General features: G+C 41.6%; 1 protein-coding gene across 7 annotated transcripts in view; it reads right to left on the bottom strand.

Annotated features, from left to right (window-relative positions):
* Positions 1 to 15,350, bottom strand: part of ELMO1 (engulfment and cell motility 1) — a 561,177-nt gene that overhangs the window by 1,691 nt on the left and 544,136 nt on the right. For all 7 annotated transcript variants that reach the window (XM_047763106.1, XM_047763109.1, XM_047763107.1 and 4 more), the window contains one exon: positions 5,624 to 5,701. In XM_047763106.1, coding sequence (XP_047619062.1) covers positions 5,624 to 5,701 — 78 coding nt within the window. The remainder of the gene's footprint in view (positions 1 to 5,623; positions 5,702 to 15,350) is intronic.

The raw sequence follows: 15,350 nt of genomic DNA, 5'->3' as shown, positions 1-15,350 counted from the left end.
CATCTGCCTCCAGTGACTGCACTCGTCTGTGCAGATAAGGACTCCCTATGTAGCAGCAGGAGGATTTGAGCTTTTTGGTCCTTGTGCCTCATAGTATCTCTAACATCCCACCAGGGAGTCAATGAGTTTAAGGTATTGGCAGAATATATTTCAACACTCCTGGACTCAGCATCAGGTCAAGCTTGCTTTTTCCTCACTTCAAGTATGGCTCCTAGTCTAGTAGCGAATTTCTGCCTATCCTATCTGATTCCTAGTACTCACAATGAAAATCCAGTCCTACCCTGGGACCAATGGTAGTCCCACCTTTGAATTTCTTCGCAAAAGTTCTAGGGGGAAACTAGCTAAATGCTGCCTGACGTCTGATATGCCAAGTGGCTAACATTATTGGGTGATGAAGGTCCCTGCGGACTTTCCCTGTTTTGGAAAGCATTCCATAGTACCCAATTATGACTTCAGTTCTTCCTTTCTCTTTAAAATTAATCATGCCCATGGCCTCTCCAGTAGACTGTGAGCTCCTTGAGGAAAAGGACCATGTTTTGTTTATCTGAGGACCTCTCTTGCTCTTGTCAGATTCCCTCCAGAGGCTGAAGCCTTGTGCTGCCCTGGTATTCGAGCCATGATACCTGCTGGGAGAACTGGCCTCTGTTGTCAGCATCTTGAAAAAAAAAAAAATCCTTCCTGGGAGGTCCCATCGTGGCTCAGCGGAAATGAATTTGACTAGTAACCATGAGGATGCAGGTTTGATCCCTGGCCTTGCTCAGTGAGTTAAGGATCCGGCGTTGCCTTGAGCTGTGGTGTAGGTCACAGACTCGGCTCAGATCCCACTGCATTGCTGTGGCTGTGGCATATGCCAGTGGCTACAGCTCTGATTTGACCCCTAGCCTGGGAACCTTCATGTGCTGCAGGTGTTGCCCTAAAAAGCCAAAACAACAACAAAATCGAAAAACAAAAACCTGCTTGCCTGCAGCAGAAATGGACACAACACTGTAAATTAAATATACTTTAATTAAAAAAAAACCTGCGTGTATTCTGGATTCTATGTTTTGTCCACATTTTAGGAAGTCATAGTCCTATATAGGACTTCTTTGATAGCAATTTCTCTGCTCTTCCTGTTGGACGTGCCTTGCTTCTAGAATGTGCTCTAGATTATCCCCTCTCTTGCCCTCACTGGGTCAAGCTGCAATTCCAGACCCTATTTAGCTTGTCCTTTGCACTGTGGCCACCTGAGCTATGTACCAGAATGTGACAGCATATCTCAACATAAAAGTACTATAAGGTGGCAAGCTCTCTACAAATCTTGTCATAATGATGTGATGGAAATCTACCATGATGCATATTGGTGGCCCCACTGTTTAAGCGGAGCAAGCGTATCATGGGTGTATTATGAGTAGTGCGTGTCTGAAGAGTGCGGCCCTGAACAAGTTCCTGAACCTGAGCTTTGGTTCTGCCTTGGCTATGTGATCTCAGCCAAAGCACTTAACCCAACTAAACAACAGCTGAGGGCTAAGGGATTTCTGGAAGCCTTATTAGCATCCTCGTGGATTCCTCAGATATATTCTGAACACATCTAAACATTTGTTGTCTCAGAAATAAGCTTGATAAAAATAGATACCCAGGTTCTACTCTGTGGATCCTTATCTTATGGATCTTGGGTTAGGAAATTTTATTTAGAAAAGCTTCCAGTTGGTTCTGATGCTCCTCCAGATATGGGCACCACTGAACCTCAGGCTCTCTAAGACCCCTTCCGTGCCAACACTGCTTCGTTGTAAATCCCAAGCTGCTGGGGATTACTGCTCTTTGTACGCAGCCTTCCCAGTCCTGGCTAGATTCCTAGGACAGATTAATTTAACTCAAAGGAACACTTCTGTGGTGTGTTTCTTTTGAGAAGCAACAAGCACAGAGAATTTCCTTAAAAAGTACATCGCCAATAAGTAAAAACTCTATGGTACTGACTCTAAGATGGAAGGATCAATAAGAACTTGGGATGTGTTTTTGTCTTTAAAAAAACATAACTCCAAGCTCTGTTGACAAAAAGACCTAAAAATAATGACTAACCAGGTACTGAAAGGCACACCTAATGTCCAGATTCTGCTTGCTGAATACCCAAAGGAGCCGAGGCTCCATACAGAAAAGGCAGGACATGTACAAGATGAACCTGGAATATGCTGTCATGACAGAGGCCTGAAAGCTGTCAAAGACGTACGTCAACAGGACTCAGAAGCTGACCAGAAGGTGTTCCTTCTTTCTCTAGATAAAGATAATTTGAACACTGATAATGACAATAACCAAAACCTACTAAAATACAAATATATGTAAATCCATAACTTCATAATGATACTCAAATACCAAAAACCCCTCATTGGTCTCCTTTGGAAGAGGCTCATTATTTTGAAACCTGGCAAAAGGAATCAAGTATGTCTCCTGCCTGTCATTTGTACACTGTATAACTTCAGGGCAACCGAATAGTTGATGAGGCCCTCTTCTCTTTATGTAACTATCCTATTAATAAATGAAGAAGAAAAAATAGAATTGAAATATTAACCTTTCCCAACATCAAATGGATCCAAGGATCTAGGCAATAATTGTCAATGGCTGTAAACATCCCCAAAAGAGAGACAACCAGACATCATGGAAGAATATAATACTATTGCTGCTTCAAGCTAAGCCTGAATTTGATTAAGCATCTAGCTACCACTTAATAGGAGGCAGGCAAATGTGAAATGACAGCGTAGGTTGTGGGAGGCAGAAAAATACCCTCCTTTTAAATAAGACCGTGCCCTAGTCCCTAGAACCTGTGGCTATATTAGGTTACATAGCAAAGGGAATTAAGATTGCTAACCATCTGATGGCGTTCTCATCATGGCTCAGCGGTAATGACTAGTATCCATGAGGACATGGGTTCCATCCCTGGTCTTGCTCAGTGGGTTAAGGATCCAGCATTGCTGTGAGCTGAAGTGTAGGTTGCAGACAAGGCTGGAATCCTGCTTTGCTGTGGCTGTGGTATAGGCTGGGAGCTACAGCTCTGACTAGACCCCTAGCCTGGGAACTTGCATATGCTGTGGGTGCGGCCCTAAAAAGACAAAACAAAACAAAACAAAAAGCAAAAAGAAAGATTGCTAACCACCCATCTGACCTTAAAATAGCAGTCTTCTCTGGTATTATCTAGGTGGGGCCAATATAATTGCAAAGGTCTTTTGAAGAGCAAATAGAATAGGAGTGAGTGAGAGAGAGAGCCTTCAATAGAAAAGAGGTCAGACTGCCTTACTGTAGACCATGGGGGTGAAGAAAGAGCCAAGGAATGTGCGTGACCTCTAGAGGGGGGAAGGGTGAGGAAATGGATTATCCCCTAGTCCAGAATGGAGTTCAGCTCTGCCGATAATGAGTTTAACCCACGAAGACATGCATCAGACTTTTGATCGCCAGAATCACATGATAATAAATTTATGGCGTTTTACGCCACAAAATTTGTGGTCATTTGTTACAGCGCCATAGGAAACTAATACATGGAATCAAAATCAGAAAAATCTAGAACTATTTTCAATGCTTCCAAAGAGATGAGCTGCTTTTTTCCAATGAACACATTACACGGAAACAAGGCATGTGCACATGCTCACGAAAGAGCAAGAGTGACCCAGAATACAGATGCAAGGAAACTGAAGAAACATGTGAACCAAATGCCAGGTATAGGTCTTATTTGGATTCTGATCTGAACAAAGTACCCCCACAGAAACGAGACAATTGGAGAATCTGAAAACCGACTGCGTATTGTGGTATTAAAACATTATAACATTGGGTGTGATCATGTATTGCAGTTATGTTTCAAAGGGGATGCTTTATGATTTGGAGATGCAACAGGGGACTATTTACAAATAAAATGTTATGATATCTGGATGTGCTTCGAAAATAACTTGGGGTGTGGCAACTGGCTGTGGGTGGGCCTATGGGTAGAACCTGATTGGTGGTGGGTTGGAAACTGCTGCAGCTGGGGGATGGGCACTGGCAGGAAGTCCGGAGGCCAGGTCCTCAGTTTTTCCTTCCAAGCTACACAGAGCAGGGGCCAAAGAGAAGCCACTTCTGGACAAGACTCCCACGGTTTAAATCCCAGCTCTGTCACTATTTGTTTGATCTTGGATGCGTTTCTTAACCTCCCTGTGCCTCATTTCCCCTTTTTATAAAATGGCAATAACATTAGTTTGTTTCTTTCAGAGATTACAGAATGCGGATTAAGTGGGGGTGAAGCACATACGGCATTGAATGGTACCTGGTACAGAATATTCTGATACCTTTATCGAGGCATTCAATTTTAGGAGGCCTCTCTCTCCTCCCTTAATCAATGAGGATATCTGTAATAGAACATTCTATTTTATGGAGTGAGAATGCAAGTAAAACAAGGTAATAGATACGGAAGTGGTCTGAAGAAATTAAAAGCATTCACGAGTGCATGGCATTTTTCTCTTTACTCCATCAACAAAAAGGGGCAGATATGAATAAAAATTTGGCAATCCCAAATCCTTATGTGGAATTAACATACACCAGGAGAAACAGCCTTGCATGGATTTAAATAACACCCAAAGTTTCCTACTTTAAGTAGTTTCTCATACATCTGTATGTATCTTGAATATGGTGGCCGGTGTACAACCACAATTTTATTTAAAAAGAGAAATGGTAGGACACAGTATCTATTTTCAAGAAGATGAAGACAAAGTCATCCCCTTCTGAGAACTAAATGTCAAGTAACACAGAATCATATTTAAGCACCACTCTAAATGCAGGATTGGCATTTTATCTTTCGTCTCTCTTTGGGATGTACAGTTTTATTCAAAAGCTTCAAACCAGTGAAAGCCAAAAGCAGAATAAGTTCTAAATGAGCTAAGTCTCCTGGAGGAAATGGGGAACAAAATTCAAATTCTATTAAAACGTTCCTTCCTTTCAAAAAGCTTTTTATGTAACCACAGGCACAACAAAAATTTGAATGGTATCATCTAAAAATAAGAGTTTCAAGCATGATGTTGGGTTCTAGTTTACAAGAGAAAAAGTCAAATCAGCCATCGCTGCCACTTCATCTTACAAATAAATGCATTTTCCTAGATTTATGCTAAATATTTTAAATATAGCTGACAGCGTTCTTCAAGAAGAAAAACAAATTATACTTATAACAAGATGTCAAAAAGGAATAAAAGCATCTCAAAAATAAAATTCCAACAGCAGAGACGGCCCTAAATCTCCTAAAATAACTTAAAGAAACATGGTAGAAAGCCTACTTCATCAAATGTTTTAAAGAGTGGAAACAAGTTTTTCCTGACCAAAAACTAAATATTCAAAGACAACCAAAGATATAACCAGGCTGATACTTCTTCTGGGTTAACAATCATGCCCTCACTGAGAATGAAGCATTTGTACATTCTTTTTCTTTACCATGAACTATTGCTCAAGCTAGTAAGAAGTCGAACATGTTACAGCTTGCAATTTTTCGAGAGGTTTCCATTCTATTCCAAGTCAACAAGATGTTCTTGATTTTTCTTAGGCTTTTTTAAAGATAAAATTTCTTCCCAATGTTTTTTTACCTGCCTGTTTTTCTCAAGAAAATATGACATTCATAAATGAACCCCATTGAGACCCTTACCTCATGCTTGTCAGGAGCTATGAAATTCAGCTGGCAGTTGGAGTCATACAAGATCGAGAAAGCGAGTTCGAGCACCTCCTACAAGAGATTAGAGAAAACACCACATTGACGAAAACTGGCATGTTTGTTTTGCAGCTGCAAGTGGCTGCAGGTTGCACGTGGAAGCGAGGTTCCAGAGCGTCCAGATAGGCAGATGAGGCAGATGGGAGGAAGGACTGTGTTTTTCAAGGTTCACAACACATTTCCTTCTCTCTGTTTAGGAGAGGACTGCACGGAACCATCTCATTTAATTCTCTACACAGCGCATGGAGCAAGTGCTATCATTCCCCTTCTGTGGGAAGGAGCTCAGAGAGGTTAAGTGATTTGTCCAAGGCCACACAGCCTTAGAGCTATGCTACTGTCCTTTCTTCAGCATCTCTCTCCCAGGGAGACCATGAAAAACAATCAACTGCATTATGGACCACTCTATCATCTATCACTTCCAAACAAACAGGTGTCCATAAGGTTATAGACTTCCTAGAACCTGGAAGCTACATAGGAGCTAATGAGGCTTCTGAGTGAACCCATTATCTGTAGGTAACATGTCTGCCCTTTGACCTCAGAACTACTGTAAAGCAAAGGTTATACGAAAGCTAGTTTCAGCCTATAGTGGCTGCAGAGTATAAAGGAGAGCATGGGCCCAAGGGTCAAAATATCTGGGTTCATTCATTGGTGACTCTCTACTGAGTATAGACTATGACCCAGACCCAAAGGATCAGTGTCATTTCATTGTAGCTGAGGGACCTTGGCTGAAACAGCATCATATCTAATATACATGTTAATGTATACTTCTCAAATTGCATGCCCTGTACAATATTGGGGATGAGGACTATTCTACTGGACTGAGCAATCGGCTGGGTACATCCTATAGAAGACAAGAGTCATTGCACAGCTCAATACCTGACAGCTTCTAACCTGGAGGGAAGGGCCAAGTGAATCCCCTTGGTGCTCTGCATCATGTAACACACATGCTAGCCCACCTCTCTTCTGTGCCATTATGAGGCACCGCTGATAATGCTCCAGGAGCTGTGCTCTTAGGAACTACCCACAAGGTGTTCTTTTTTGGGGGGAAGATCTCTCCATGTCATTTCCTACCTCAGCATCTGTCAGAGGACTTACCTTTGGTCAAAAGAAGAATGCCCCAGAAAGAAGACAGAAGGCAGAAAGATGAGGTCAATACCTCCAGATTTCAGAGTTTCAGATGAGCTAAAGAATCCTTCCAAACTGAACTCCAAAAGTCTAGCATTAGCTGGATGCCTCTTCTGGACATTGTCTGTATCTGGCTCAACTCTAGCTGTTCCCTCATGAAGGAAAGCCACTCTTGTTCTGAGCCCAGACCTGCCAGTATCTCACACTCCTATGGCATCCCACCCCTGCCAGAAATAGAAACGAGAGAAGGAAAACGTGCCGAGTCATGGAATGGGAGTTATTCTGTAAAACTACCCCCTCTTCATTTTTCATTTTTCTCTTCCTTAGGCTTCCATTCAAGCTTGCCCAGTAATGATCAACAATATTAAAAAAAAGAGTTCATCAAACAAACAGAAGCAATTTTCCCATAAGTTGGGTATCTCTTTTGGGGTCTTTTAGTTTATAATAAAAATGGTTATGGGCTCCAGCAGTGGTACCATAAATTGGTGTCTTTTTTTTTTTTTTTTAAAAGCCAGTAAGGTAATCCATACCAAGAACCAGGGAACCCACTCCTGAGGTTATTCCTAAAAAATTCGAAAGGAAGAAAAAGCTGTATACATTATTATCTGTAAGAACATAATCTGAGAAACAAAATAAATGTCCTCCCTTCTTTGAGTAAACCACTTAGGAAATCACAACTTAGCAACCCAGAGAAATACATGCAGCCAGGCATTCAATATAATTATGGAAATCGGATCTTAAGCTAAACAAACAAACAAAACAAAAAAAACCAGGTGAAATGAACATTATATACATACTGATCACAATTATGAACTGTGTCTACTTGGAAGCCAATATGCGAAATGAAAATAATAATGTTAAGTTGCTGAGATTCCAGGCAATTCTTTTCTTTTCTTTTTTTTTTTTTGTCCTTTTGCCTTTTTGCCTTTTCTAGGGCTGCTTCCCTCGGCATATGGAGGTTCCCAGGCTAGGGGTCTAATCGGAGCTGTAGCCACTGGCCTACGCCAGAGCCACAGCAACGCGAAATCTGAGCTGTTGTGACCTATACCACAGCTCACGGCAATGCCGGATCCTTAACCCACTGAGCGAGGCCAGGGATTGAACCCACAACCTCATGGTTCCCGGTCAGATTCGTTTCCGCTGCACCACGACAGGAACTCCGATTATTTTCTTCTTTCAAAAAATTGAAAATATTTTTTTGTTAAGCTCCAATGTCATAAATTCATAAACATTGTTCTTAGATGAGAAACATTGACATAAATAATGATTTATTTACTAATCTAAGTGTCATGCATTAGGAAAACTCTGACTCATACTTGAAATTGGAGAGAAAGGAGAGGACGAGCTTTGCTTTTGGACATTCAGGACATTAGAGTAGCACTAGGTGACCTTTGGAGGTCAATAGGAAAAGGGGAAATTGACAATGGATTCCTGGCTGATGCTGGACCGTGACTGCTGATTTGTTCAGGGCAGGCATGTGGCCAATCATCCCCTTGCTTATGCCAGCAGGTGTGAACATCAGCAGAGTCCAGGCGTGTCCTCTTGACTAGATGCTGAAGTCACTTGAGACCATAGTGTCAGCCTGCTTGTCCTTTGTGACACTTTCTCTTCTGTAAGGCACAGAGCACAGAGAAGGGAGGAAAAGGAGGGGGCCTGCAAACTTTGAGCTTTGCCCTTCTAAGGCATTTACCAGTGAAGACATGAATGAGCGGAGCTGTCATGACCTAGATTCCTGATAAACACAGGTAGGAAATGGGAAATTCGTCAGAATGTCAATCCCCACTTTAATTTCACCAAAGCTGCATGGGAGGGGCTGGAGGAATTACTTCTCTGACCCGCACGCCTGTGTTAAAGGCTGCTATCACCTATAATGAGTTTTATTGACGTCTCTGGCTTGCTGTCATTGAGGCATTGGTGAAGGTCAACTCTCCAGCACTGTGAGCAGACAGGCTGCAGAGCTGGGAGCAATGGCCCCTCTTGGGCTGACACTCCAGAAGCTGCCACCTGTCCAAACTGCCTGTGATGGAGAGAGGTGCCAGGAGGAGATGGAGTAAGCGGTGGTGAATCTGGGGCAGCGTCCCCCTCAGGGGCTCCTTGTCACACACCACAACACTCTCTTAACACATCTGATGCTCTGGGCTCTGCTCCTCACCACCTAAGACCTTTTACTCCTGCTGGATTTAGTTCAGTGAAAATCATGTCCAAGAGCATCTTATTTCTATCCTCTGTTCCACTAATTCACCTATCATATGGAGGAAGTTCTGGGATAAGTGAGTTTGGGGCTTATGGGAAGCAGGAGGAACTGATTTTACAGCCTCTGCTCCCGTACTCAACCCTCTGGCCCTGAGACCAGCAACAAGGGATCCTGGGTCAGGGGATGCTCAGAGAAGTTCTAGGCACGATGGCACCTTGGTTTGAGGACTGCCATCTTCCAAGGGTCAAATGATGGGCTGCCATTCCTTTATTGTTTTGGGGTGATGTGCCTCATTTGGCCATCTTGCCTGGCATTTGCTTTAATGGTATTGGCTCTCCACCATCTGACCAGGTCGTCTCGAGGGCAAAATATTTTGCCTAAAAGATGCAGGATGTAACTTGGCATGTGTGTGTGTTAAATATGGCCTGATCGCTGCTCATCTGCATATATACTATGAGTTTGAGTTTCTACTTTAGAAGGGAAAGGCAGTCATTCATTCGCTTATTTGTGATAAGAGAGGATATTGCCTTTTTTAAAGCGGTTATAGTGTTCTGGTCTCCACCTATCCTAGCATTATCAACCAACAGTTCTCCAAACCATTTTCATCTCTCTGTCCCCACCAATCCTATACTCTGAATTCAATGTTTCTCAATAAGAGGAAATTCCTTCTGGTGTCAAAGGCTCTTGCGCCTTTTCACACACTGTTTCCTCCTCCTAGAAAGTCTTCCCTTTGCTCCTCCACCTGGTCAAGTCCTTTCCAAAACTCAATTCAGACGTCATTTCCTCCACGAGTCTTCTTAAATCTCCTAGGTGCTTCCCGTGTTTAAATTTATTGGGGCACAGGCAATGTTAGATTGTATTGGCATTTGATACATAAGTCTTTTTTATGTGTGTGGTCTTTTTAGGGTTGCACTCGTGGCATATGGACGTTGCCAGGCTAGGGGTCGAATTGGAGCTATAGCCGCCAGCCTACACCACAGCCACAGCAACGCCGGATCCAAGCCTTGTCTGTGACCTACGCCACAGCTCACAGCAATGCCAGATCCTTGACCCACTGAGTGGGGCCAGGGATCGAACCTGTGTCCTCACGGATGCTAGTCAGAATCGCTTCCTCCAAGCCAAGCCACGATGGGAGCTCAAGATACCTAAGTCTTACATCTGCTCAACACCAGGGATGGCAGGACATATTTATCTTTGGATTCCTAGCACCTGGCACAAGCCTGGTATAAAGAAGATACTCAAACAGTATGAGTATGAATAATGAAGTAAATCTGAATAAAAGGACTTTTTGGTTAAGACCAGGGTTTTCAAGCTGATGCTAGAACATCAGCTTCTAGTGTCATCTGCATCTTATTTCAGGTACATGAATCATACAGGAAAAATAAAAGCTGGACTCTGGACATGGTGAGAAGGAAGCTTTTCTTATATTAAATACGTTCCTATTCATATCACTGAGATCTGGTCAGAAGTTCCATCTGGGGATTACGTGGTAACTGTTTAACTATAAGCCCCAAATTCGGTGGGATAAGTGCCAGGAATGTCCACATTCAAAATTAAAGCAACAAATCAGCTTTATTTGATAAGTTACTGAGTCTGAATTTAGAAGCTTTAATCCTTAAAAGTCAAATTCTTCCAGTTGAATATCCATTCATCTATGATAATTCTTTTCAAGTGTCAGAAATGTCCTAATCTCTCCTTTTTTTTTCTTTAAATGCTTGCACCCTGGCATATGGAAGTTCCCCAACCAGGGGCTGAATCCGAGCCACAGCTGCAACCTGTGCCACAACTGCTTCAATACTGGATCCTTAAACCCACCACTCCCAGGCTGGGGATTGAACCTGCACCTCTGCAGCAACTCTTGCCGTTGCAGTCAGGTTCTTAACCCACCGTACCACAGAGGGAACTCCAAGGCTTAACACTTTTTGCCTCAGAGAAACTCTCCTGTCACACCAACTTCTGTTAAAGATGTCAGAGTCTAAGCTCCAGGAGGCCAGGGCCCTGTCTGCCTGGCGGTCACTTACTTCCTATCTCAGGCACGCCGATGTTGAGTGACTGACTTTACAAACAAATGCCTCTGCCTTAGCAGAAAGGCTCGGTTCCTTTCCTTTCCTGTTGCCAGGACCTTAGACAATGCCGGACACGTCAGATGTCGAATGAGTGAGAAGTACTATGTTACCAACATTTTGCTGTTCACAAAGTATCTCCCTTAAGGATGCTCATGTCCCAATTTGCCCTGTTCAATAATTAAGCTAATGGGGAGTCCAGTGGCCCAAGATGTCAGAGCCTACTCTCTAGCTGGAAAAGTGGAAGAGCCAGGAACACGCCTTGGTTACTGCCCACTGCCGTGTGCTGATGGACCTCCTATGGACACATTTTGGCTGACTTTCCTTATAAGCTGCAGGTCTCCACTTTCCTATCCAGAAATCCCAGAAGTAGGGAGGAGCAGCCTCTGGAGTATTGGAGAAGGGCCGGGTGTGGGTGAGTTGAGGAAATAAATTATTAGAACTGTGGGTTTCCTTTCCGCCTTTTGATGTTTTGCCTGAAGAACCAGGTGTATGAACACCATTAACACTACAAGATAATTTTTATATGCGTATAAGTGAAAGAATCCCGCTGCCAGAGATACTACTGCCTCTCTCAGCTCTCAAGGTAGCCTGGAAGAGCCAGGAGTGGCTGGAACATCTGGGTCAGTGAATCCCAGAAAGTAGCCTCAATTTGGAGTCTTATCTATATGTTTATAGCAATGTGTCCCATTTATCCATCCATCCATTCATCCATCCATCATCTCATCCCTCTGTCCACCTGTCCCATTTTCTGTGTCATTACATTGTGTTTTTTTTTTTTGTCTTTTTGCTATTTCTCGGGCTGCTCCTGAGGCATATGGAGGTTCCCAGGCTAGGGGTCGAGTCGGAGCTGTAGCTGCCAGCCTACGCCAGAGCCACAGCAACGCGGGATCCGAGCTGCGTCTGCAACTTACACCACAGCTCACGGCAATGCCGGATCATCAACCCACTGAGCAAGGGCAGGGATCGAACCCTCAACCTCATGGTTCCTAGTCAGATTCGTTAACCACTGCGCCATGACGGAGTCATTACAATTTTTAAAAAGGTTGGAAATGTCATTTACTCTGTTTTGTTGGTCTCCTCTAAGGGGAGAGAAATCTCATACAACACAGTCAAATTTACCCACACATACCACATGCTTAAATGAGAGCATCATCTCCACACCTGTTTAGATATTGGTAGCTTGTGTCTTCTTTCATTTTTTTCCTGGTTAGTCAGGCTAGAAATTTATCAACTTTATTATCTTTGCCAAGAACCAAGTTTTGGTTTTGTTGATTTTTCTCATTTGTTTTCAATTCCATTGATTTCTTTTATTATTTCTTTTCTTCTGTTGATTTTAGGTTTAATTTGCTCTTCTTTCTCTAATTTCCTAAGGTGGAAACCATTGATCTTTAGATCTTTCTTCTTGCCGAATATGTGCATTTAATGCTATAAATTTCCCTCTAAGCATTGCCTTCACCACGACCCACACATTTTTTTTTTATATTCCAATAAATTGTATGTATGTATGTATGTATTTTTGGGTTGGCTGGGCTTGCTCTATTTTTTTAATAATGATTTTTATTTTTTCCATTATAGCTGGTTTACAGTGTTCTGTCCATTTCTACTGTACAGCAAGGTGACCCAATCACACATACATGTATACATTCTTTTTTCTCACATTATCATGCTCCATCATAAATGACTAGGTGTAGTTCCCAGTGCTATACAGCAGGATCACTGCTCATTTTGATAAATTATATTTTCATTCTACTTAGTTAAAGCATTTTGTAATTTCTCTTTAGACTTCTTCTTTGAACCATGGGTTATTTAGAAGTGTGTTATTAAATTTTCAAACATTTGAGAGGATATTCCAGCTTCCTTTCTATTACTGATTTCTAGTTTAATTCCACTGTAAACTGAGAACATACTTTGTATGATTCCTATTCTTTGAAATTTAACATGTATCTTAGGGTCCCAAATATGGTCCAGCTTGGTAAATGTTTCTTGTGAGCTTGAGAAAAATGTGTATTCTCTTGTTGTTTCATGGATTTTCTATTAATGTTAATTAGATCAAGTTGATTGATGGTGCTGTTCAGGTCATCGATAATCCTTATTGATTTTTCTGCCCACTTGATCTATCAATTACTGACAAAGGGGTACTGAAGTATCCAGGATAATAATACATCTGTGAATTTCTCCTTTCAGTTCTATTAGTTTGCCTCATGTATTCCGATATCTTTGTCCATCTCATTACTTTTACCTTAGTATTTATATTTAAGTGGGCTTCTTGTGCAAAACATATAGTCTTGCTTTTTATCTATTCTGATGATCTGTCTTTTAATTGGTGTACTTAGACCACTGACATTTAAAAAGACTATTGATATGGTTAGATCATATCTGCTATGTTGTAACTTTTTCACTTGTTGGCATTTGTTCTCTGTTTTTTTCTTTTCTCCTTTTTTTGTTTTGGCTTCTGTTTGAGTATCCCAATTCCTCCCTCCTGCCCCTTTTGACTTTGCTGTCATTCTTTTCACTTATCCATATGCCATTAGACTCCAACACATTTTACTATTACTATTTTAAGCAAAGAGTTATATTTTAGATGAATTAATAACAAAAATAAAATTTTTATTTTACCTCTACTTAATCCTTCTCTGATGCTCTTGCTTTTCCATTCTTTGTGTCGATTCAAGTTTCTGACCTGCATAATTTTCCTTCTGGCTGAAGAACTTCCTTAAACATTTCTTGCAGAGTAGGTCTGCTGGCAATGAATTCCCTGGTTCTCTCTCTCTTTTTTTTTTTTTTTTTTTAGGGCCTATGGAGGTTCCCAGGCTAGGGGCCTAATTGGAGCTGTAGCCGCCGGCCTATGCCACAGCCACAGCAACACCAGATCCGAGCTGCATCTGCAACCTACACCACAGCTCACAGCAATGCTGGATCCTTAACCCACTGAGAAAGGCCAGGTATTGAACCTGCAACCTCATGGTTTCTAGTCGGTTCATTAACCACCGAGCTACGATGGGAACTCCTCCCTTGGTTTTTGTTTATCTGATAAAGTCTTTATTTCTCCTTAGGTTTTGAAAGACAATTTCACTGGATATGGAATTTTAAGATGGTGGGTTGTTTGTTTTTTTTTTTTTTAACACTAAATATTTCACTTTCTTCTTGCTTGCATGGTTTCTGATGAAAAATCCACTTGGATTTTTACCTTTGTTCTTCTATAGGTAAGGTGCTTTTTTTCCTTTTGGATTAAGATCTTATCTTTGTCTTTGGTTTTTTTGCAGCTGGAATACGATATGTTTTGGGGGGGTGGTATTTATTCTGCTTGGCACTTTATAAGCTTACTGGATCTGTGGTTTGATACCTATCTTTAATTTTGGAAAGTTCTTGGCCATTATTGCTTTGATATTTCTTCTATTTCATTCCATTTGTTTTGGTATTTTATTTTATTTTATGTTATTTTATTTTTATGGCAGCACCTTTTATGGCATATTAAAGTTCCAGATCAATGACAGATCTGAGCCGCATCTGTGACCTACACTGAAGCTTGTGACAACACTAGATCCTTAATCCACCGAGTGAGGCCAGAGAGTGAACCTGGACCCTCATGGGCACTAGTAGGATTCTTAACGTGCTGAGCCACAACGGGAACTCCCTCTTTTGGTATTTTAAGTACACGTGTGTTATACTTGTTGCAACTGTTCCTCAGCTCTTTGGTGTTTGAGTTTTTTTTTTTTTTTTCATTTATTTTCCTCTTGGCATTTCAGTTTAGGAAGTTTCTACTGACTCAATAATTCAAGCTCACTAATGCTTTCCTCAGCCACTTGTTATGTCCACTGATGATCCCATTAAAAGCACTCATCACTTCAGTTACAGTGCTTTTTATTTTAGCCTTTCCTTTTGATTCATTTCTGGAGCTTCCATCTCTCTGCTTACATTACCCATTTATTCTTTCGTGTTGTATACTTTTTCCATGAGAGCCTATAACCCTTTGAATCATAGTTATTTTAAATTCTCCGTCTGATAATTTCAACATTTGTGTCATATTGAAGTCTGGTTCTGATGATTGCTTTGTTTCTTCAGGCTGTTTTTTAGTCATGCTTATAACTTTTTGTTGAAATCCAGACATTCTGTATCAGGTGATAAGAAGTGAGATACACTGATCTTTAGAGAATTGAGTTACGTTAATCTGGAAAGGGGATATGTTTAATGTTTGCTGTATTCATAAGGACTAGGGGCTTCAGATTCTTCTGTGTCCCTGTTTTTGTCTCATTTACTGACTCTGAGCTTCCCTAAGTAC

This window comes from Phacochoerus africanus, chromosome 16, assembly GCF_016906955.1.
Source record: "Phacochoerus africanus isolate WHEZ1 chromosome 16, ROS_Pafr_v1, whole genome shotgun sequence".
Lineage (NCBI taxonomy): Eukaryota > Metazoa > Chordata > Mammalia > Artiodactyla > Suidae > Phacochoerus > Phacochoerus africanus.
The sequence above is the reverse complement of the archived record's forward strand: the minus strand, read 5'-3'. Positions and strand labels throughout refer to the sequence as shown.